This window comes from Sylvia atricapilla, chromosome 4 (assembly GCF_009819655.1).
Source record: "Sylvia atricapilla isolate bSylAtr1 chromosome 4, bSylAtr1.pri, whole genome shotgun sequence".
Taxonomy (NCBI): domain Eukaryota; kingdom Metazoa; phylum Chordata; class Aves; order Passeriformes; family Sylviidae; genus Sylvia; species Sylvia atricapilla.
The window spans coordinates 48,111,126-48,135,916 of NC_089143.1; the positions used below are offsets into that span (position 1 = coordinate 48,111,126).

At 47.2% G+C, this 24,791-nt stretch overlaps 1 protein-coding gene across 1 annotated transcript in view; it reads left to right on the top strand.

The window, feature by feature from the left end:
* Window positions 1–620: 620 nt before the first annotated feature.
* The window catches only part of LEF1 (lymphoid enhancer binding factor 1), a 71,327-nt gene continuing 47,156 nt past the window's right edge, over window positions 621–24,791 (top strand). Inside the window, 4 exon segments of the mRNA XM_066317826.1 lie at window positions 621–883; window positions 1,403–1,634; window positions 2,468–2,531; window positions 3,998–4,131. Coding sequence (XP_066173923.1) covers window positions 1,425–1,634; window positions 2,468–2,531; window positions 3,998–4,131 — 408 coding nt within the window. The 5' untranslated portion in view covers window positions 621–883; window positions 1,403–1,424.

The following is a 24,791-nucleotide window of genomic DNA, read 5'->3' on the forward strand; positions in this document are numbered from 1 at the left end:
TTAGCGCTGCCCTTCGTCCGAAGCGGGCGCGGGCAGACCCTAGGCAATCCCTCGCACGCTTCCCACACCGCGGCAGCGCCATGTGGCGATGGGGAAAGCTCAACAAAGCAGCCCTAAAAAATCAGATCTGTCCGTCCTTCCCGGGCATGCAGCTAGTGCCTGTGCCCTCCTCGGCGGGCTCTTGGCTGGGGAGGGAGAGGAGCAGCAGCGCCCCGGCGCACCCCCCGCGACGCGGACACGCACACACAAACGTACACGTGTGCGCGTAGATACACGCACGGACACACGGAGAGGCTACTCCGCGCAGCCAGAACAAAGTTTGCCCGGGGGCAGCCCCGCACCCGCTCCCCCCCGCCCACTCCTCCCTCCCCGCTGGCGCTGGCCCCGGCCCCCTCCACCACCACCACCACCACCTCCTCCTCCTCCTCCTCCTCCTCCTCCCCCCGCCCCCGCCGCTCGGCCCTCCCGGCCCGGACACGGTGTCAGTCACGGCGGCGGTTCCTTTCATCTCCGCCGCCCCCGCCCCTCCCCGCCCCGACGGCGGAGGGAGGGAGCGATGCTGAAGTTGCGCTGCCGCCGCCGCCCCGCGCCCCACCGCCGCCCCCCGTGGGGCGCCGCGCCCGCCGGCTGCGGCAGGAGGCCCCGCGCCGGGCGCTGAGCGCGGAGGCGGCCGGGGGCGCCGTGCCGGCAACTTTTTCCCCTGCCCGCGGGCGCGGAGGGAAGCGGGGAGGGGGGGGTCACATCCCCGCCCGCTCCATCCCTCCCCTCCTGCCCTCCCTCCCTCCCGGGGCTGTTTCTTCCTCGGCCCCCCGCCCCTCGCGGTGCCGCCGAGCCGAGCCCAGCCGTGCCCGGAGCTGCGGACGAAGCGGCGGACAAAGACCCGGTGGGTGCGCGGCACGAGCAGCGCCGGCCCCTTCTCCCGGGACGCCCCCTCCCCCTGCCCGCGTCCCCCCAGCCATTGTAATTCGGTCCCGCCGCGGTGGTGGCAACTTCACTCGGAGGCGAAACGCGGGCGGGCTCCGCTCCCCTCCGCGTCTCCTCGCCCCCGGGGTGAGCCCGGGTCCCGGGGGGGATGGAGGGGGGTCGGGTCTCCTAGGGGGCGGTCCCTGGCGCGGTCGGGACACGGGCGGGCGTATTTCGACCTATTCCGGCCGTGCGGCGCGTCGGGGCCAGGGTCCCCGGGACGTCGGAGTCGTGCGGAAGACGGGGTACCTCGGCCCCGAGGGGGCGGGCGGACAGACGGGGGTCTCCGGCCTCCGAGAGCAACCCCGAGGAGTTCACGGGATTTTTCCTTCTTCTCTCCTCCTTCTCCTCCTCTCTCCTCCTCCTCCGCCCTCCTCCTCCTCCTCCTCCCCCCGCTGCTCCTCCCGCTCCCCTTCCCGCGGCGGGCCGGCGGCCGCAGCAGACGCCGCGCTGCCGTGAGGATGCCGCAGCTGCCGGGGGCCGGGGGAGGTGGGGGGGACCCGGAGCTCTGCGCCACCGACGAGATGATCCCCTTCAAGGACGAGGGGGACCCCCAGAAAGAGAAGATCTTCGCCGAGATCAGCCACCCCGAGGAGGAGGGCGACCTGGCCGACATCAAGTCCTCTCTCGTCAACGAGTCCGAGATCGCCCCCGGCGCCAACGGGCACGAGGTGCGCGGCCGCGGGGGCTCCGCGGGGCGGCGCGGACCGAGGGGGCGCGGGATGCCGGCGGGCTCCGGCCGCCGCCGCGGGGAGGGAGCTTCGGCGGGGCAGCGGGGAAAAATTTCCAGTAGGAAAAGAAATCGTTCCGCCCCAAATCCTGTCTCCAGAGGTGCGCCGGGCAGAGCCCCTTCCGCGCTTCGTCCCGGGACGAGAAAGTTGCCGCGAGTTCCCCGACGGTGCGGTGGTATTAGACCTCAAGCAGCCATGAAATTTCCTCAGTAAAATCAGCGGGGTCGGAGTATTAGCTGTAAACTCTTTAAGGGATTTGCATAAAACTGTTTGGGAAGAAATTCCCGACTCTAAAATAACTTCAGCGCGAGCGGGGAACCTGCCTTTTTAAAATTTTTTGTTTAATTTTTTCTTTCTTTTTAAATTTCCATTTTCCCTTTTTATTTTTTTTTTCCTAAAGATCTGCTAAGGAGGGCAACCTGATTTTCAAAATTATTTTTGGTATCTTTTTACCAAGAGCGTTTTGGCCGCCAGAGCGCCAAATATTTTCTAGAAATGATCCACTTTCATTAAATGCAGGGTGCTTCTGCTCGAAGTGCTTTGCAAACACCTTTAGTTATTCACGTTGTCATAAAACAATAGTTTACACAAACGTTTCTGGTACAGTTGCCTTCCAAGAGAATTAAGAGGAAAAAGAAAGATATTTATCTTGTGCTCTTAACTCCTCTCTTCCTTCAAGAAACTGTAGCAGTGTGATTGATAAACGAGCAATCCATACAATGACTTTTCTTCTTTTTCTTCTTCTTTTCTGATGGTGGATTCCCTGCGGTCAGGTTTCCAGGCAGACTCAAGCACAGGATTCCTACCATGATAAAGGCAGAGAACACCCTGAGGAAGGTGAGACACCCACAGTCCTGTCTTGCAGTGTTGTCCCTCTGTGACCCTCCACACAGTCCTCAAACTGGAACTTGGTTTCTTTCGGAAAACATAAATTTACTATCTTTGGAGGGGGGGATGGGGTGCCAGAGCGCTTTGAAAACACATTTTAAAAGGAGATGAATGTGCAGCGTTTATCTTGAGTGACCAAATGGTATTCCAGTTGTTTAGGAACTGATAAGTAGGCCAAATGGATCTTCACTGAAGAAATAACTATTTTTAGGATATCAGCTTAAATACATCTACCTTTTCATTCACACAGTGTACAGCTGTGTTTAGAAACCCTCTGCTTTTCTCCATAGCCAAAGTCTGTCACTTAAATCTCCTCTTTCAAACCTAAGTATGAACAGGCCTCCTGCATTTTTTAGTGTACCAACTGGTTAATTGTGATGGAGAAAGACAGAGGGAATAGCAGAGTTCATTGAATATCATTTAGGAAGCTGGACACACGTGCGAAGAATGTGTGCTGTGAAGGATGGGAGATTATGTTTAAAATCAAATGCTTATCATCACAAGCTAAACCGGATTATAAATTCCATATAAAGACAGACACAGTTCAGTCCTGGTGCTTTCCAGGATTCTATGGCCATCTTCCTCCGAATTTTTAACTAAACAGCCTCAAAGCAATGATGTCCATGGTCACTCATTTGGGCAGTGAGGGGAAGGTGTTCAGCTCTGGATAGTTTTCAGCTCTGCATCTTCTTCAAACCTCACTTTCAAGTAGTATCCTTGTCAATGGGCATGTAGGTGGGAGACCTGTTCACCCTTTTTGCAGGACCTAGACCCAAACACTTTGTTTTCCTACCAGATAGCCTCCCTCACTTGGCTTCCCTCTTAATTGTAGTACCATATGTGCTCAACAGCCCCCCTCCGAAATTGTTAGGATCTCCTTCCAAGCCACCCCCGGCCCTTTAATTGTTCCCAATGAGCATAGCCAGAATGAATTGTTCGCTGCACACACTGGCTCAGCAAGAGAAGGAAATTATTATGTCTAGTTATCACAGCCTTGTCCTCCCTTTCCTAACAATGATGTTGGAAACCCATACTGGCAATAATTCTGAATTGACAAATCCTAGAGGCGCATATAAAATTGGGGAAGACTGCTACTTGTGAAATGTGATGTCATTGCTGATGTGTCTGCTTTGATTTGAATGAGTACTAGCGAAATAATTTATTTTTAGGCTATTCTGTATTTTAAACATAATCTCCTCACTGAGAGTATTCGCTCCTTTAAGAATTAACTCTTCCTAAAAAAAAAAGTTATTACAAATTGTTTCATATCATTTACTGTCAGCAGTGATTTCCATGAGTAAGGAAACATTTGCATGCAGAACGTTTTTATATATGCACAGTACCTGTTTCAGTGCTCTAACTCATGAGAAATGCATATGTGGGGAATAATGTAATCATTGTTTCGTCTTCCATAGGAAAACATCCAGACAGTGGCTTATACAGCAAGGGACCATCATACTCTGGTTATTCTGGGTATATCATGATGCCAAATATGAATAACGACCCATACATGCCTAATGGATCTCTGTCGCCACCCATCCCCAGAACAGTGAGTTATCTCTTCCAAAGGCTGGTTTTGGCAAGCGGGGTTTCCTCCTGTTTGGGCTGCAGAGTCTGCTTACAACGGGGTCTTTTGGGGAGCTTCAGTGATGATGAAGGTTGAGCTTCTGCTGTTCAGAGGCTCCGTCCAGTGGAGTTTGAGAGCTCTGAGAGGTGTTGGTCGTGATCACAGTGGAAAAGCTGAGATTAATGTCTGTGAATAGGGCTGGGGGCTCTGTGGGGGGAGCCCTGGTTTACGACTGTAGCATAATCTATGGCAGAATGAGGTAAATGCTCTCTTTGTAGTGACTGGGACAGATGTGAATTTTCTGGCTTTAACTCTTCATTTGTTGAGGAAAATCAAGGGCTGGAAGCAGAACTGCTAAAGTTGCATTGACAGTAAGATGAGAAGATTGGAATTTTTTTTTTTTTTTTGCCTTCAGATGTGGCATTGCTCTTTGTTGATTGATATTTATTTCCACCATCAGTTGGTTTGCATGAAGGTTTTATCTATCTGGCAGCACTGTTTTGAAACATACTCTGTATCTTCAGCCAGAAATCGTGAAATGGTCGTTTAGGAATTAATATCAACCGTGATGCAGTAGTTACAGCTTTCCCTTACATTGTGGTGAGCACTCATTCTTCCAGGTTGGTCCCTCTGTTTCCATTGGTGAAGATGCATGTTTAATGGATTTTAATGTACTTTTAATTCTGGATAGTCAATTCCCATTTATTTTTGTAAGCCTCTTGGTATACATACAGAGCAATGGAGAGGCAGTGTTAAAACGAGCTGTGGAAATTATATTAGTAGAACCGGAGTGGAGCGGGAAACAATTTGCTTGTAGGCATCCTGCTGGAAAAATGCCGCCGCTGTTGTGCGTGCTGTGATAGGAGAAGTTGGATGCTGTTACTTCCCTGTGATAAAGCAGTTTTCCCTCTTACTGGCTCTTAGATTTTTCACTTGGATGTCTCTGTCATGGCATTGTTTTGCTCTCTGACATTCTCGATTTATATTCAAGACTGTGGCATTTGACTTCAAAAACAGAAAGAAAGGGGCCCTGATCTGTATTGGTAATTTGACAGCAGCAAAACGTGTTAAATTAGTGTATATTTGGAGTTGGAATGGCAGGGTACTTTGGCACTGGAAAACAGGGATCTGCATTTGAAAGATGCAAAAACTTATGCAGTATATTGCTTTCTATAGCTGTGGGGGTTTTTTGTGTATAAATTCCAGTTCAGAGGCCTACAGCCATTTAGGGTGAAGCATGATGATCACAGTCTGTCGATGTTTGTTGTTGTAAACGTTTTTGTACAGAAAACTTCCTTTTGGATGTATCACAAGGAAAAGCATGCAGCTTTTCAAGAGGGCATCGAGACTCAAACCTGATATTTGGAGGACTAGGAAACTTCAGACTTTTTTTTTACCCCCTCTTTGCCATGCTACCTTCCTAAGAAAGTCCTGAGTGCTGGTGCATGGCTTGAAACAACAAAATCCAATTTAATTATTCACTGAGGATTTTTTCCATATATGCATGCTGGAGGGCTGCCACTCTTTACAGATCTGGCGTCAGTGCCCCCAGAATATCATCTTGCAGAGGCTCTTGTCTGAGGTGCTTGAGGAACTGTCCTTTGTGGGTGTGGTGGAGGGGAGGAAGGGGGAGAAACGCATCTTGTTTTCAATTGTAAAGCTGCCTGCTGAACATCTGAGGGGCTAATTTAGTTCGGTGCTGCTCTTGCATGTTACAGCAGCACCACTATTTCAATAAAACAGTGCTGTTGCATGGCTGCAATGTTGACATAAGCCCCGAGTTCTTTCAGTTTAACCACAAGGCTACACGCTTGAGTTACTAAATAATTTTTTTGTTTAATTGAACTGTAATCTTTGCTGCGCTCGTAGCTGACAGCTGGGTTTTAATGCGCGCGAGATCAAAACGCGGCATCCCGGAGGTGACATGCTCGCTCTCTCCGTGGCTTTCCACGGCTCCGCCACGCCGCCCTGGCCTCCGTGGGGTCCCGGCCGCTGCCCTCCAGGATTGCTCTGCCTCCCCTTTGCAGGGCAGCGTGCCGGGGCTGGGGGCAAGGAGCAGCTGAGAGCAGCAAGCACTGGAGGCAAAGGTCTCCCCAGGGGTGTCAGTAGTCCCCAGCCATTTGTGCCTGGTGTGTACCTGTGCCCTGCTATTTGCATGACAAAGACGCTTCTTGTTGATGCATCTGTTGCCTGGAGGTGTTAGCCAGGATTAAAAAGGCGCCCTGGGGCGCTGAATCTTCTTTTCCACCTTGGAAGGACCTGCTGACTGCAAACTGCCCCGGGGCTGCACCCCTGGGGAATGGCGTCCAGACACAGAGCAAGGACCATCTATGAGAAGGGAGAGCAAAGCTTTCCGGGAAAGGCAAAAAAGTTACTTTCATCACCATATGTAGAGGGAAAAAACCAATAAAAAAGCCTTTTTTAAAAAAAGGTGAATGCTTTAGAAGCTTGCTTTGTAAAAGTAAAAGTACAAATCTATAGTCAGACACAACTTGCCTAGTAAACCATAATAAAAAAATGGAAGTCTAATTTCAGTGCAGCTTTTGGAAGGGAAGAGGGTGTTTGAGAAGGATTTAGAATCTCCCAAAATCTGCTCTTGTTAGAGAGGTCTTGTCTTCCCGTCTCCTCCCCACTAATTTTTTTTTAATTTTCTTGTTTTACTGGCAACTGATTTGCTATTTCCAAGTTGTATTAGTAGGAGCAGGAGAGTGTTAATTGGGAGTTCAGGTAGGAGCCTGGTGCCGCAGTATGTGCTCTTATCAGATAGGTGCATAAGTGGAGAAGCGCAGCAGTCACCTTGGGTGGCTGCAGGAGAAGTGGCGTGTGATGGTACCAGACCACAGCAGCACCTGGTGAATGTGCGTCCTGTGTGCATAAGATATCTCTTGGTGGTTTCTGAGCATCGAGGGGGCACTGAAGATGGGAGATAGAGGCAGCTGTTTGTTTTCTAACATGTGGGTTTTCTTCTTTATTTAACAAGACTAGTTTTGGGGTGGCAAAGCTTTCTTGACTGTTTGGCGGGAACGTGGGAACAGAGGAGGTGACTGAAGAAAGATCATTTCTCCATGTTGTAAATTCATCCAGAAGATAATTTTGGGGTTTTTTTTTCTCATTCCCCATAAATTAAACTTCCTATGGAAAGATAGGGGATTTCGGCAACCTGACTTTTGTCTGTTCTTATGTGTTCTTGGGGTCTGGGTTTCTTTCTTTGTGGTTCAACTGCCTCTCTGTAGCAGCTGGATGTGTTAAATAGGTCAGAGGATACAATGTATAAACATTTTATGGCAACTTGCACAATGCAGCGTATCTGAAAATGAGGAGGAATTCTTCTAAGAGAGTTGGATTGCTAGGAACAAAGCAGGACTAGCCCAAATTTTGGATATTCTTTGTGCGTTTCTGCACAGCAGACGGTATGGAGTCAGTTCCCAGCTTCAAGAGCAAATGTCCCAGGAGATTCAGAGGATAATATGGGCAGAAGGAAGGATGAGGATAGAAATAGCAAAAAAAGAGCAGCTACGGAGCCTCAGTGAGAGGGTTTTGTTTCCCTAACTACATCATCGGTTCCTCTGAAAGTGTGCTGATTCGCTTGCTTGTGGGGAAATTTTGGAGCCCCAAAAGGGGGAGATATGGGAGCTGCAGCAGGACACAAACCTGATTTTTCATTGTATTGTCTTTTCCTGAGAATTTGCTTATTCTCACTATGCAGGTGTAGGGTATTGCTGGGAGCTGTGGTCAGCGGAAACCTCCCTGGCCCAATACGAAACAGGCTTTCACAGCGCAGGAGTTGTGGCTGGGCTCCTGCTCCCGTATCACCCACCAGAAAGCTTTGCTCAGATTCCCAAGTTGGCATGGAAGCAGGATGTTCTGGGGGCCTTAGGCAGCTGTGGTCCTGTTGCAGATGTCTCTCTTCCCTGCACAACCCCAGCCCCGTGCCTGAGGGGACGGGCAGCTGAGGGGCTCCACAGGCCAGAGCTGCTTGTCCAACACAGAAGCTCCACAGCTTCACCCCGCGCGGCTTTGCAGTGCAGTCGAATGATGCCGGTTAGCTCCTTAAATAACTTGGAAATCAAGCGCAGAGGAGCACAAAGCTTCCTGGCTGTATGGAAGCAGAACTTGATGAAGTGTATTAGCATTTGCCCAGGGAGGAATTTCAGCACTGTTTTCTGAGGTGCTCAGTGAGTTGTGCCAAATGGCAGCACTGGGAAAGAACAGGAGTCTGCTCAGCCCGAATTGTGGCACCTCATTCCTTCAAACGTGTCTTTTAGCTGCTCTGACTCAAGCAATCACGGCTCATCAGTCTAGATGATGTGGCATTCACGGCCAAGATGTGAATGAATGGTTATGGGATAAGTTTTGGTGCTGTTTTGTTTTCTTTCTCCCACTTAGTAAGATGAATCCTCCATTTGGGCAGAAGAAGTTACCACAGTGGCTCTAGGTTGTCCTTGTCTGAAGCTTGATCTGGTTACTCCTGACAGAGTCTTAGGTATATAGTTCATTGTTACTGTAATCTTTGGCACATACTGGTGAAGAGAAAACATTTTCAGCATTTGCTGCCTCTTCCTTGTCACATTGATGCAATTGGCAAATCTATGTAATTGTGAATGGCCAAGGGGAAAACATAATGTTCTCCTGGTGTCTCAGTGCAGAGGCAGCAACTGTGTGTGTGGCTTGAGCAGAGGCATTATCAAAAACCCCACCCACTGCAAATCATCAAAGTTGGAGCTTTTGTATAGCAATACCTGTGTGTGTTTATGTCCTAAATATCCCTTTCTTCTATGTATCTAGGAGCTCATTCAATATAAACTTTAAATGGTAGAGCTGTAGCTTACTTTTTAAAGTGGTTCAAGCAAAAAGTCATTCCTGTCTCTTTTCCAACTTAATCCCAGGCCAGAAAAAATGTTAATAAGAATAGCTTGTTATGGGCTGCAAGTGCCAAGGAGGATATGGCTCAAGAAGAAAGCCTGAAGCTCCACAGGTTCAGGCATCAAAAGAGGAAAAGGCTTTTTCCAGATAGTTGCAGCACTGCATGCCTGCAGGCATTGAAAAACCTGGGTACTGCAGGCCTAGCTTCTCTTGAGTGCTTAACTTCTGTTTATAGTTAGCAAAAATGCCTCCTGATATGGGAAGGAAATAACCACACAAAAGCATCTTACTGCTGCTTAATATTTCTGAAGTCCTATCAGAGGTATGTGCCTTTTTTTTTCTTTTTCTTTTTTTTTTTTTTTTTTTTTGCTTGTAGTAAAACACCATCTCTCTCAAGAAGACAAAGAGATAAACGTGCAAGCATCTGTTTTAAGATGGACATTGAGAATTTTGCAGCATGAGGTCTGTGTGTGTGTTCTGCTGTGCACTCCTGTGCTGCTTTCACGTGGATGGACAGTGATCCAGCGTCTGTCTGGTTCAAGGGAAACTGTGCTGGGAGCCAGGCAGTTGGTCCTTGACCTGGTCAAGTCAGTTTGTCCTCAGTTCGTGTCCTCCCCGCTGCTGCAGGGAAACTGTGTGGTGTGATGCTCCAACTGTGTATGTATGGCTCCCATTTACCCCAGACTGCCCCACCTGGCATTTCTCTCCAAGCTGGTTTTGGTTTCAAGACATGTTTGGCATGAGGAGAGTTCTCATCTGGCTGCTGGGTTTGGTCCCTTTCTGCAGGACAATGATGGCAGGAGGTGCAGCTGCCTAGTGTGCTGCTCCTGCCTGGGCACTTTGGGATTAGTGTCTCTGTTGCTCTGGCCCTTCGTAAGTATTAGATTCACTTAAGAAAATTGCATTCAGAATAACTTAATCTAGCAACCCAGTGGCTTCTATTTGAGACTTGGATCTTGTGGATATGTTTATTTAGTTTGGGATTCCCACTTCAAAGGAACCTGTCCTCTCAGCAAGAAAGTGATTGAGCACTTAAATAAAAATGTATTCATTGAATCTTTGGGATTGAGCTAAAAGTGTAGTAGGGAGTTAACATGTGCACCAACTGTGCTAATCAGCCAGAGATTGCCTGCTCTCCTAAAGGGGAAGAAAAGGGGTCTGAACTGCGTGAGGAAAAGTGGCTGGCCTTCCATGACTTCTGGTGGTGGTGTTGTTGCTGGGGCTTCACGATGAGATGAAGGATTTAGAATATCTTCATCTGTGATCTTCAAAGTTACCAAATCCCTTGTGTAGAAGAGCATTTTTATGGAGCTGAAATGTCATCTCAATGATTGTTTATTTTCTTTAGATGGCTGTGGATATAGGTAAGGTTGGCATGAAAATCAGTGGGATGGGCTTAGGCAGCAAAAATTAAAGTGTAAAGTTACAGGGCTTTGATTGAATATTTATAAAATGGGCAGCTTAACTTAAAAAGTAAGTGTAGTGTTGTCACCAGCTGTAACACATAAACCAGAGAATTGCTTTGGCTAGGAGTTATTAAGCCAGCCAGAGAGCAGTTAATTCCCAAAACTCTATCCAAGCACTTTTGGTACTCCAGCCCGTACTTCAAACAGTGCCACAGGAGTCAGCGGGCAGGTCTGCTTCCCCCAGACCAGGGCAGGGGAAGGAGTCCCTTGGGAGCACAGGACTTCATGCAAGTGTTTGCCATGAGGTACCTTGTGACAATCCTGCTGCTTCTAAGTGGCAGGGTACATGGGCATGTGCTGGTGGTCTGAGGGAGCCCTGGTAATGCTGCTTCGGGAAAGAGCAGCAGAAAGCTGCCTTTTTTTTTTTTTTTTTTTTTAACCTTTCCCCTCCTTGCTTTAAAATAGTTTGAAACGGGCAGGTGCTGCATGACCAGCAGAGTGCCAGGCACTGCACATATGAAGCAGCCCTGCTCTCAGAAACCTGGAACTTGTGGGAGCTGCAATGACCCTCACAGTGTCAGCACAAGGAGTGAGATTGCACAGAATTGGAAGGCATGATGCTGAAATCCTGTGGATACTGTTGACAGCTCAGCCTCACCTTAGCTGACTTGAACAGAGGTGTGGATGGCGTTGCAGTCATTATCCAAAGGAAAGCAGTCTGGAAATTGTTTGATTCATTATGTACAAAAAACAGGGAAAGGGATCATGGAACTTTTGTTGTTCAGTTTTGTTGGCTCAGAGGTCGAGAGCAATGATCTCTAAAATGCTATCCCTGTAGGCTCTATATTTCTGAGTAGGCATCCTAGAGACACTGGCTGCCCAGAGCTCTCTCTGTAACTAGTCACTTAGCTATGCTATGAGGCTCTATTTCTTCCATTTTTTTTCAGTGTTTCAAAACTTGCCTCAGAGGCTTATCTTTGTGACTGTCTGTTGTCTTTCCACAATTCTGGCATATCTTTTTGCCTTGATCTTTCTTCATCCCTATCAAGTCTTGCATTGGCAAGCTTTGTCTAGCATGAAAAAAGTACAATGTGGAGGTGACGATTAAAGGTGTCAGCACCTGTCAAACACAGACCACGGTCTGGGAGAAGGTCTTTTGCCCGCCGATGTGCTAAAACACAGATAAATTCTGTCCAGCAACACAAATATGTTAATTTTGTTTAAATGCCACAATCCGGTGATTTTTTGAGGGTCTCTCCTTTCTGAAGTTTGAGTGGTGCTGTATTCAGGATGCCGCAGTTACAAGTGGTAATTGTGTTGTTCTTCGCTCTTTATTTTGCTCCCTGCCAGTCCCGTATTTCCTTCATTGCAGTTTTGTATCATTCCCTTTTGCACTCACAGTGAGCAAGGTCTTTGCCACCAGCCCATGTTCTGTCCCATGCTGCAAAATTCCACTGTACATCTTCTTCAATTAGTTTTTACAGAGTGGCTTCATTCTCACATCTGTGCCCTCTCCTCAATTTAGGCTTTGTGGCAGCTTGTTCCATCTTTGTAGTCTGGTCAGTAGCGCTTCTATATCTTAAACTGAAGAAACACTTGTGTACAGAAAAGTTGAGGTGAAGCAGGAGAATAGCTGGGCTTGACCCAGTGCAGGGACTTCTCCGAACTAGGGGAGGCCGATTTCTGCCCCAAACCTCTGCATGTGAATTAAGCCCTGCCAAGTGTAAAAGCTGTCCTTGTGTTCACACCCAGGTCGTCCTCCTTTTTAAAATACAAATGTATGTGCAGGTTCAGCCTCTCGGGGAGCTCACAGGTGAGTGAGGGTCAGGTGTAGGAGCCCAGGGTGGTGGGACAGGCAGGGGCAGGTCCCCTCCAGCCTGCTGGAGATCAACAGGAGAAGGGCAGTGAGCTCACCCTCTGGCACTGGGAAGCTGGTGAGGATATTGAGGAAATAAGCCATACATCAAACATACTGGAATACATTTTTGAAAACTCAAGCGATTAAAATAGTTTGCCCCCTTAGAATGCCTCTTGTTTGGCTGCCCTCTGACAGTAGCATGCTGGGCTGTATTTTGGTCTGGGTTTTACTGCTCCATTGCCTCCTGCACACTGCTGAAATTCAACTCGAAAAAATAAGTTTGAAATGAACATGTTGGATTTGAAAAAGCTGTTACTCAAAACCTCTCTCGAACTTTATTTTGTTTCATTTAAATACTCTTGCTATAGGAAGAAAAGGAAGCTATGCTGGATTTAAAGGAGAAAAAAAGAAATAAAACTTTAAAAAGCTTAGCTCTTAAGTGTGTGGATTTTTCAGCTTTTGTTGAGACTTTTTTTTCCTCAGTTATTTTGAGGATATTTCTAAGATAATAGTGCAGCGATCCTGTTTTAGATGTAAATCTTCCGAAGGAAGAATTGGAATAGGAGAACCACAAGAAAATGCTGATTTATTAGGTGACTCCCCAGACAGTTCGACAGCGATATTGCAAACATTTTTTTTATATAACTGGCAAATATAATCTTCTTATCAGAGTGACCTGTAAGAGGATGACTTCATACTTTGTAATAAGGAAATATTAAGAGACTGTAGGAGAGCTGGTCTAAATGCTGTCTTGAAACAGGTTTTAGTTCAAGGGTGCTTCCAAAACAACTTGTGTAGGGAACTTTCCCTCTTTCTTTGACACTTTAAATCCTTCCTTTTACTGCTTTTTCTTTCCAAGGATATAAGTGTGTAAGTGAGAATAATGCAGGCTAATGGGGCAGAACAATAAATATTCAGTCAGAAAATGTGGTTGAATCAAAGCCTATTCAGAAACCCCTGTGTCTGGGGCACAGGGAGACTTCCTAGGAGAAGGAAATCTCAGCAGTGAGTTGGTGAAGCTTGTCTTCCAGGACTCCCAAGTAAATACAGTCAGATAGTTACACAGTACTGCTTACTGCAAAAAAAATGCCCTCCTCCATTAAATGAATCTCTCTGGCCAACATCTAGTGGACAAATTATTTTTTCAGGTTCAGTCAGCAGGAGAGCCTACAGGTGAGTGTTACATTTTTCTTCTGGAGGTGGCGTGTCACAGCCCAGGAGCCCATGGCTCAGAAGTCAGCTGTGGGCTGATGTTGGCCTTTCTTGTGCTGCCTGTGCTTCCTCTCTCTCTTGTGCTGGGTTCTCTCAGGAGGGGATGGCTGGTTAAGCCAGTGGCTGAGATTTGATCCTATGAGGTTAAGCCAGGCCCTGCAGAGGTGTCTGTGGTAACATAAGTGCCGCTGGTAAGTTATAGCTGTTCGGGGCTGGAGCAAAAGTTTGTGCCTGTGCAATTAAGCATGAAATAGGTAAATTCTGTGTATAATTGCCCAACCTAGAGTGTAGCATGAGGATGTGACCCGTGGAAATTGTGGTGTGTCAGTTACTGCCGGCAGATTCCTGGGAAGTATCCCTGGTGCCCGCGCTGGCACTGGGGTTATGTGTGTGTTTGTGTGTGTGGATGTGTTCTGCTTCCTCCCCCCATTCCACTTCCAGAAGCAAATGCACAGTCTGGGAGGAGACTTCTGCAAAAAAAACCAACATTTGTTCGGAGTCTAAGAGGAAGGTGATGGCAGAGGTGGGAACAAAATCCGTATTTCCTGAGTTCACTTCAGAATTCACCTGAAAGACAGCTCACTTCTAAACATATGTTTCTTAGGTTGGTTTTGGTTTTAGGGTTTTTTTGTGAAAGCAAACGAGAAGTCTGAGAAAGTAAAAACCAAGATGTGTATGGTGGAGGGAGGGAAAATAAGAGGATTAAAGCCAATGCGGATAGGAAGAAAGTTTGTGTCAATGCTGGCTGTGGCTGTGTTTCATATCTAGCCTTTGAATGAAGGAGCAAACAATCTACTGGAGTTTCTAAATAAAAACAAGAAGGGGCCTAAGAAAACTAGCCCCAAAAAGGTTTTGTCAAAAAACAGACTTTGTGTTTTCTCATTTTTCCCTCCCTGCCGCACAACAGCACTCATATCTTCCCACTTGGTTTTCTGTTTGCTCTCTCCCCTGCAGGGGAGCAGGCTGTTTGCCCTCAGCATCATTATTTTTATCCCCCACTTTTGTCTCCCTCCCTCTCAGAAGTTCAGTGCAAACACAATTAGATAACGAGCACGGTGCGCTCCCTCTCCTGGGAACCTGCCATTGATTCACAGCTCTCGCACACAATGTGCTGGGAATGACCAGCCAGGGTTTGTTTCTCTGTCAGCCGCCCTGGCACCGGCCCGCTGGGACTTTTGTTGTTTGCTGTGGGGATGGAAAGACCTCAGAGCAGCTTTTTGGGATAGCATCTCAGCAGCAGTGGCATCTGTATTCCTCTTCCAGCCGTGGTGGGCACCTGCCAAGGCCTCAGTGATGTCTGTGCCCTGTGCCTCAGTAGCCTCTGCTGGGAAGAATGGTTTGCAAGGAGGTGCCGGCTCATTTGCAGCTGGAAGCTTTAAACTTTTTCCTGGCCATCCTGCAATATCTTCTGTTTTAATACACTACAGTGCAGCCAGGCTGTGTTCACTGGAGCACAGCTCTCAGCTTCCTATCTCTGTTTCTTAAGGGTGTGCCTCAGTTCCACTGCCCTGCCATGGTTACTCGGGTAATCTGTGGCACTTTCTTTTGTTTCTCCACACCTCTGTAGCTACAGCTGATACACTGTGGCCACAGCTGCTTGCTGCAAGGTCCCCAGCACCACAGCCAAACTCAAAACTCGGTTTGTTGTGGTCCTGCAGGTAGTCACTTTGAAGGCATTTCAGTTCCCGATTTCAGGAGCTGGTGAGATTGGTTGTCAGGGTCGCTGACCAAAGAATCCTGCATGAGCAGAAGCTGTGCCTCTGCTTGGGCACGGAATGCTGCCTGTGCAGGTGATGGAGTGGGCTGCGTGGGGTACAAAACCTTGCAGACAGCCTTTTGGGCTAAATAGTGTCTCTTGAATTTCACTGAATAGCTGCAAAACAGGAGCAAGCTTTCGAGAAAAAGTATCAAGTAGCAAATGAATCCTCTGTAAATGAACACAAAAGTCCCCGGAAGGGAAAAATTAGCAGTAATTACAGTAAAACATACTTTTTCATCATAGTAATAGCTTGATGTTGAAAGGTGGGGTTGCAGCATCATGTAAAAGTTATTTTTCTGCTGTGTCTTCATAGTGGTGAGTGTTCTGGAGACCTTTGCAATGCTGTGCATGTTACTTGCTCAGTTTTTGGAGGCTGGCATTTGTTCCCAGATACTTGAGACTCCTTGTGGGATAGGCAGAAGTTGAATTAGCTGTCCTGCAGATAATGGCAGCAGATCCCTCTGTTTACAGTGATGGCTTCAGCTCCCCGTATCTTGCCACTCTTCCCTCTCGTTGCTTTACGAGCATCCCTCTGGTTATCAAAGTGAACACCAGAGACACAAAGAATTAGTCCTGATTTTAAAAAGCAGGCTGTGCAGAGGAAGCAGTAAATTTTTGGGGATGGCAGGAGAGTAGAGGGAGGAAAAACTCCAAAACCTTGGATTATAGCAGAAAATACTTCTGTCTTGATAGTAAAAAAACTATAAGCTTTTACATCTTGGAAAAGAGCTTTCTACGTTTGACTCTAATTTCAGCCTCACTATGGTTAGTGTGTTATGGAACAGTCAAAGTGAAAATGAGACATTTTCCCAGCCTTGAAATGACAGGGACATAAGCTCTGTGTCCATTGGGAGGGAGGCCAGATCCCTTTGCTGTTGTCTTTGAGTCGGGGTTTTAATGACTACAGGGAGGAAAGGAGTGTTAGTACAGCAGAACAAAAACGATACAGCTAAGAGGAAATTATTTTTATTGCTAATACATGGTTGCTCGTAATGTTTAATTCTTTACAGCTTATGCTTTATTTGCACATTCTTCCTTCTTCACCACTCCACACACTGTAGCAGCAGGACCATATTTCAAAATTACTGCTCTTAAAGGCTCCTATTCAGTGGTTTTAGCATGAATAAAAAATATTTGTCAAAGTTGCCCTGGTGCTCAGCCTGGGCAGCACACCCACACAGAGTGGTTCAGCTGCTGTGCCCTCCTGGGCTCTTGCTTTCTACATCCTCCTTACCCTCACTCTTTTCTGCTGATAGGTTTTTAAAGTTCCCTGGAAATATTTTTTCAGGGTAACGTAGGTGTACATTTCATTAAAATTCAGGACAGTCTTTTCTTGATAGAAGTTTACTTTCGTTTTCCTCAGCCAAGCCAGATGAGCAAAGAGAAGGAGCATGGGAGCATTTGATGCCCCTGAAAACAATATTGTGGCAATTGAAAACATTTGATGCCCCTGAAAACAATATTGTAGTTTTAAGGCAGCCCAAGAATTTTCTGTATAACTGGAGGAGAGGAAGGCTTAAATAAAGCTTTGCAGTATTTTGTACTTTTAGATAATTTTTTTAATCTTTTTAGATAATTAAGAGAGATTTAGTGTTTGCCATGTACTGTGTGACTGGTTTAAGGTAAATGAACTACTGTCAGTTTGCTATAAGGAGCTGCAGAGGGGAGACAACAGCCTGGGCATCTGCATTATTTTCCCTTGCATCAGGTGCTAAAAGTCACTAAACGTACTGTGAGTCACAATATTTTTTCCCAATTTGACTCGCTTGCCCAATCGTATTTTTACTTCAGCCTTTAGGCTTGAAGAAGCATGTGCATAATCAGTTCATTTTGTGTGGTCTAGGCTATAAAAATGCCCCCTCTGTTCTTTCCATATGAAAAACGTGTTTTTAATTTTGGGGAACTTATATAATTTTCTGTGCTTTCTTTTGTATCTCAGATTAAAAACAAATGCTCCCTTCCCCTAACTTTGCATGTTCCAATTATGGAGTTGTGAAAATAAGTCATCCTTCAGCTTTTGTTACTTTAAAACAGCTATCGGTGATGTCAGAGTCAATACTAAAAGCATTAAGAATGCTGGCAGAATGTAATGCAGCTGCAATCCAACATGATGTTGGAAATGGGGTTGAGAGCATAAAGGCTTTCCATATTCCCAGGGCGCACAACTGCTCGCGGCCTTGGCTTTGATCTCTTCAAAGGCTGCTGCCTCCTCCTAGATGGAGAGACTTGGCTGCCACTCGCTCGCATTGAAAAAAGGCAGAGGTCTCTATTCAGGCAGAAATCAATCACTGTGCAGAAACAATTATGTGTAATTCAACCATCATGAAAACAGGGTGAGATTATGGGTTTGTTACCTGAGTGACTGCGTGGAGATGGGGAGCAGCGGACGCAGGAGTCCTGCTGACATGCCACATCTTGATGACAATTATAGACACATGAATGATGTGGCGGGCGGGGGCGGCAAGATGACAAATGCTGGTCACGCTGTCCAGCAGAGCAGAAAATGAGGTTACAATTGGGAGATAATGTTTGCATATGTAACCATATTTCAGCAAGCTGGGCAACTTCAGGGAATAGCGGAGACTGGCGATCGTAAACAAAGTCCGTGTGTGCCACGACTGTGGGCTTTGCACGACCCAGAAATGTGCATGTGCAGTGAGAAACCCGGGTGCCACGTCCTGAGGAGCTGCTTGTTTAAAACAGCCCAGAGGCGTTTCTGTCCGGGGGTAGGGAAGAATTGCCTGGGAAGAGGAGAAATCTCCAGAGTTTGGCCCTCAGAAGGCAGAGGAAGCGAGCAGAGATCCGTCTCCTTGCCTCCCTGTCTCGGCCGCGCGGTATTAACATGGCAATGAGCACCGGCTGTTTACGAGCAGCACTGAGGAGCGCGGCTCCGGCTCCTGCCTTCCCCTGAGCAAGAGCATTCTCACATTTGCATGGTAACATTTGAGCTGCAATAGGCTGTTGGTAGTGTGACGTGATGCTCAAAATATCTTCTGATGTATAATGGCCTCCTTTAATTAGGAACTTTTTTTTTTTTCTTCCCCTGAGTGGTAAGCACTAGCTGTCTGTCTTTAAAAAAGGGAATTGGCATGTGCAGTATCTGCCATGAGAATATTTATTTAAAGTATTATTGCCTATAAAGTCTCAAAATAGTTTTCCTCCCCAAAAGGCAAAATAAAACACAGATGACTGATTATAAAATGGTATCCCGGCTCACTTTGGTACACAGGATGAGCTTTACCTTTTATACTGCTCGGGCTTAGACATCAGAGGCGCAAGAAGCTGCTTTGAGTTACAGATCTTCAAACAATAAGTCAAAACAAAAAATCAATCCCTCCAGTCCCTGGGTGCAGTTAGCTAAAGATAAAAGAGAAAAATAAAGTTATGCTAAAGCAGATAGAGGAAAGGAACAGATATGCCAAGGAAACACAGAGGACAAGTGCAGAGTTGAAATGGGCCTAGTGTGAGCCAACATCAATGAATTTTTATCTTATCAAAAAGTTTTAGGGTTGCCAATTCTTTTCAAACTGGATCCACTCTGCTCCAGGGCTGCCTGAAGCGTTGTCTTCAATAAAAATTGCTTCTCCCTACCCCCTGCATACCTCCCTCTCACTCCTAAATGTAATCATATGCAGGGATTAGGCTGCACCTCACTCAAGGTATGAAACTTCACTGCAGACTTCAACAGTAAATCAAGGACTCTCATAATCCCTTGTTATTACAAATATGAACTGTGATTTCTTTTTAAGTATTTGGTGAAAGATGCATAATCTCAAAAAAAAGTAAAACTGTTGTCTTCTGGGGTTATTTCTCCCCCCACCCTGCCTCCCAATAAATTTAAATTACAAAGGAATTTCTTAAATAGATTTTTTTAAAATTGATTGGAGTTCTTAAACATTTTTTCATAGCTGATTCATGAAAATTTTAATGTCAGTTAACTGCCTTTATTGAATCAATATGTGACTTATGCCTTAACCTATAAAGAGGAAAGCATTGCACCTCAGTGTTGTGATATGTGACCTAAATCCCTCTGTGTGCCTCTTCAGGACTGACATCTCAGGGGTCTAATCAAACAAAAAAAAAAGCTTTTTTTGAAAAGAGGTCTGTTGGCTTTGACCTTTTTCTGTTTCTGTTTCATCTTTTGAGGTGTTTATAGTAGGGGTGAGCACGTGTTTGTGTACTGTCCAGAGGAGCTCGAAGTGTCTCTTGGCATCCCTGGATCAGGACAGCTGGTGCTGATATCTGGCCATGGGCACATGAGAGACAGACAGAAGATGGTAATGCTTCAAGTAATAGCTACAGAAAACAGATCTATCCAACCAAAAGTGAATAATTGACCTAGGTTCTAAAATACCTGGAATTCAAAGATACCTGGAATGAACTGATATTGAAAGGATTTCAGGAAGTCTTGTTGATGCATGACTTTAGCTCAGTAGCTGGTGTTTCAGGGCCTTTTTCCCCATCTACAGTGTGGCATAATATCCATTTCAGAGGTGGGGCAGCAGAGCAGAAGAGGAAGAATAAAGGGTTCAAGGTATGCAGATTAAAGAATGCTAAGGCAAGGTTATTGATGTTAGGTCTTGCTGAGAATTTGAGGGGGCGATTTCAGACAGCTGCCTGGTAAACTGGAGCTTGATCTTCTCGCTTCAGGTTGTTGAACTGCTGCTTTTGCTGCTTTGAGAAAAACAGCACTCTTCTACGTGAACAGTTGCATGAGCTGCTACAGAGGTGTTTATGGGATTGTGAACTGAATGGGAAAAGGGTTTGTGAGTGTAGATGCTACTGTGAAATATGTTATGGAATACATGGCCCATGTTGTGGAAAAAAAAAAAATGGTATCTCTAGTCTCTCATTTCAATAAGGTGGAAGTTACTGTAGGTAACTACTTAGAATGAATGTTCAGGCAGTTATTGCCTTAAAAAAACCACATAAAAATCTGCAGCTAGATAATTATTCCCATTCATCTCTGGATAGATTACATCCTACAGATAATATTTTTTAAATTGCTTTAATAGTTCTCCTTACGGTTGTCTTCTTTGAAGTGAGGAGCAGCATGGCGTGATACCTCTCAACAGCAGCAGCTGCACAAGGAGCCAAACTGAAGCTGAAGACTGCCCAGCTACTGCTCGTTGTTGCAGACCTGCTTTTGTCCTTTACCAGTTTTGATTTCCTTCAGTCCTGCTGTAGGTGAATCCTTATCATCTGTAATTGTCAGCTTCTCAAAAGAAACATTTTATGGTTTTTGGAGGCAAAAATGGGCTTGGTACTCACAATGCCTGGTATCAGATATAATGCCTGATGACTGGTGTAGTTTTGGAAAAGCCACTGGGAAGACCAGCACTCTTTGGGATGGCTGATACAGTGCAGAGATCTGCAAAATAATAATCCAGCCCAGAGGAGGAAGATATTCAAGCCCTGGGGTTCATTGTCATCTTTTGTGTCCTTACTGAGGAATGGTATGCACAAGCTGCAAAGAGTGTTGGTTTGAGTGAGGATGCACTAGGAGACTTACAGAGCTTAAGCAGCCCACTCTGAAGTGGAAAGTGCCATTAGCTTGAACTTATGGAATATATTTTGCTTTTTTGTGTGTTTATTTGAAGGATTTGTTGGATGGAAGCAAAGGTTGGAGCAGAGGTGAATGGGAACTGCAGTGCTCTGCCTGGCCCCTCTGCCCCTCCTGCCCTGGGAAAGCAAGCTTGTACCTAGTTGCTTTGGGAAGCATCAACCGTCTCCCTTTCCCATTTCAAATATTTTGATTGAAGTATTGAAGACAAATGTGTTGATTGGACCTGGTTCCTCTCAGTGTGAGGCTTTTCTTTCTTTGTCTTTTGATCTGGCCTAGCTGAGCATCGTAGCAATAGCAGCTAATTGACTTAGCCTGTGTCAACTCACTGCAGTACAGAGGCTGGTTGTTTCAGCTCTCCCGGTACAGCACGCAGGGAGTAAAACCAGTAGCTAAATGCTGTGTCAGGCTAGGATGGAGCCTGGGCTAAACGTAGAGCAAGGGCATGGTGTGGAGGTGTGTGCTGAGGAACCCTCAGGGAGCCCCTGGGAAACCTGTGGGATGGCGGGGCAGGCACAGTTTCTCAAAGCTGGCCTACTTGGCCTCTAAAGTAAACACTAATTTGTGGTCTCTTCGTAGGGAGGGTGCAGTCTAATAACGCTGGGATGACTTTCTTGCCAGCTATGCTCGTTGTTCAGGGCAGCATTTAACTTCATCTAATTGGGACACTCAGGTTTCAACAGTCAACCTGCAAAAATGCCAGATGACCTGAAGGTGCCAGATGATTTGCCAGATGCCCGTGATGAGGGACACTTTGCTGGGTCCTCTGACTCACTGGCGTGACCAGAAACTTCTGGTAGAGAGGAGGACAGATCCCTCCTTCCATGGGAGTGGGAGCATCAGTGGGGAAGGGTCAGAAACGTGAAGCTGGATGTGGCTGTGGGAGTGAGGAGTGACCAGCCCGACCTGTTGGGCACACTTCTGCCCCAGATGTCTCCAGCAGCAAGGAGACCTCCACGGACACCAGCTCAAAGACCTGCCCTATCAAGTTCTGTCCCAGTGGAGCTGAGCCTTAAATAACAGGCAGATGTTTGCAGAGCGTGTATTATGGAAATCAGACCAGTCATAACTTGACTGCTCTAAAATAATGCACGTCTCTTCTAAAGAGTGTCGGCTTAGTTTTTTTTGGCTGGAGGCAGAGACAAATTTGTGTGCGCAAGGCAGTGGCCTGTGTGGGGCGGCCGGGGGCCAAGCTGGGCCATTCCCATCCCTCGGGGCACTCGGGCTGTCCCAGGGCGGCACCGACCTGGCAGCACGTCCCTGCTCCCGTGGGAGGGTTTCGCTGCTTCCAGCTCCTCCTGGCTATTCCCAGTCCCTGCCCCGAGAGAGCTGGGGGCGCCGTGGCAATTAGGAGGCTGCCGAGGCAATTAGGAGGTTGTCGGTGTGGCCCCGCAGCTGCTGATTTGCATGTCTGCTTACATCGGGCAACTTCCATGTTTCTCCACATTCCTCCTCGGGGCCGCCAGCACGTGGCTGTCTCTCAGGAGCTCCTTCCCACGCCCTGGCAGGTGATATCCAGCATGTGACACAAGTTCTGTCCCCGGTGCCCCCGAGCTGGTGGGTTCGGCTTGGTGGGTTGGCTCCAGCAGCAAATGGCAGGTTGGAAACCTGTAGCTGCTTTTCAGGGTTCCTCCTCCTGGGAAGTAGTTGTGGGCAGTGCTGCTTTGTCATCAGCACTTGCATGGGGTCACTTTGTGTTCAGTGTTAAACTGATCACCTAAGTCAGTGTTAAAGCTAAGCCTTAGTCTTGTTGGAAACTTGGTTTATTTTTTACTTTTCTCGCCTTTCCAACCCTTGGGCTGTTCACACTGCTCTTGTGAGCAGGTGTTGGTGCCGAGGGAGGAAGGCTGTCTCCTGCTCTCCCTTGGCAGCCTCATCAGCCGGACCTGGACAAGTATGGAATTAGCTTTATTATGCCACTGATTTGAAGTCATTACTGGTGTAAGCCGATGCAGTTCCATTATTTTTGATGGGATTGGGACTCTTCATGTCACAGGTGAATTGGACTCAATTAACCAAAGCTGTGGTCTTAATTAGAAGCTTGGCTTTCAGTGGCTCCTCCTGGGCTCTGGAGGTGGGACACCCCCTGCCACATCTTGCTACCCCACAGGGCTCAGCCAGTCAAGGGGAGAAGGTGCCACTTTTTCCCATGAAGCATCTGCATGGACTGTGTGGCATCCTCTCTTGTGCTGCACATCCCTTCAGCTTTCTCTGGGGGAGAGGAAGCCCAGCACGAAATGTGAAAAGTGCAAACCTGCCCCTTTGGGCTTGCCAACACAGACACTGGTGCCTGTGTCACATCAGCTCTGGATCTGCCCCCATAGCCCAAGGAGTTCAGCCAGGGAATAAGTGTTTTGCCCTTTGCTTGAGAGACAGTCTCTCAAGGGTTTTAGGGCTAGACAGGCAAAGTAGGAGGTTTCATGTTTTCACTAACTGACAAATTTCCAGTGGCCATGCCTGGCACCTGGATGAAGCAACATATCTGTAAATGCTTTATGAAAATCCTGATGCTCATTATTGAGCTTAGAAAGACTCTGGCACGGGGAAGGAATCATCCATTTCTTCTGGACTGACCAGCAGCACAGCTCACAGGGAAGTCCAGGGTCCTGCATCCCTCTTGGCCTCTGTGGGATGAAACCTCTACCCAGTTACCTTGTAAATGGTTCTTGCACCCTGTCTTTACATTCCCATAGGAAAAGATGGCTCTCCCAAGGCACACTCATGCTGGGATGCTAGCACATGCCACTGCAGCAGAACTGGAATGCAGGACTATCCCAGGGGCATGCCTGGCTGCCTTCCCTCTGCTACTGGAGAGGGAGACAGCCTTGTTTTTTAAGTGTGCACCCTCCTTCTATATATAGCGTCAGTGCAGGCTCTATTTTTAGCGTGCATTTTAAGTGCCTTTTTCAGCAGAAGCCCTGCAAGATTTCAGCAACAGACCCCACAGCTGGGTGTCCCGGGGGTTTCTGTCCTTTCCCAGTGAGGAAGGATGTGCTGGGGATGGAGAGCTCATGTGGTGCACATCAGTGGCCCCGTGTGCCGTATGCTCACCCGGCCAACTGCTGCAGAACAGGTGGTATAGCAGCTGAATTGCTGCCTCCTGCTCAGGAAAAGCTTCTTCCTCTACCTGGCTGCTGGGTTGTTTTGTTCTTTCTCTTCCCTCCCAAAGCTGGTAGGAGCATAGTGGCCACTTGGAAAGCTCTCCACCAAGCTCAGGCGTGGCTGTGGTTGGCCAGCCTGCTCTGGAGTTCAAAGGGACTGAGCTGTAAGTGTGGATGAGTATTAGTTTAACCTGCAGCCTCATGTAATTCCCTTTCAGACCAGTCTCCTCATTTGAAGTTAGGATTTGGCACCTTTGCTGTTGCACCCTGTCCTGGCACTCCCTCTAGATGGTGAGGAGGGGGTGAGAAGAGGAAGGCCTGGGCAGTGGGAGAAGGCTCAGCTCACAGTGGTTTAGGCTTGTTGTGAACTGTGTTGCTGTAGGTGCTCACTCATCTGGTTGTACTGTCGGTGGCAGTACTTTCCTTGGGCCAAGCTGGAGTTTGAACCCACAAGCAGCCTTGGGGGACTGCCCCTCTCTGCTCCACATCTGTTAAAGAAATGCTGCCTTTTCTTGGAGCCATACAAAAGGACTTGGTGGTTCCCTAACAAGTGACTGGAAGATATGTTAGAGGAGACCCATGATTAGCACCTCTGAGTTTGTGATCTGCAAAGAGTGCTTGTAGCTGCACATGCTGTCAGCACTGTCCTGCATGTGGCCTGTGCCCAGGGGAGAGAAAGGTGCTGCTATTTTTGTTCCAGTGGTGGTTTATGATGGTTGTTTCATTGCCTAGATAGCTTACAGTGGGTGGCTTTCACATCAGACACTACCCCACACCTGAAAAACAGAAAACAAACAAAAGCTGAGATAAGCAGTGCTTTAAGGAAGATCAAAAACTTGCCTGCATGTTTCTTCTTCTTAGGGAAACCTACAGTACTACT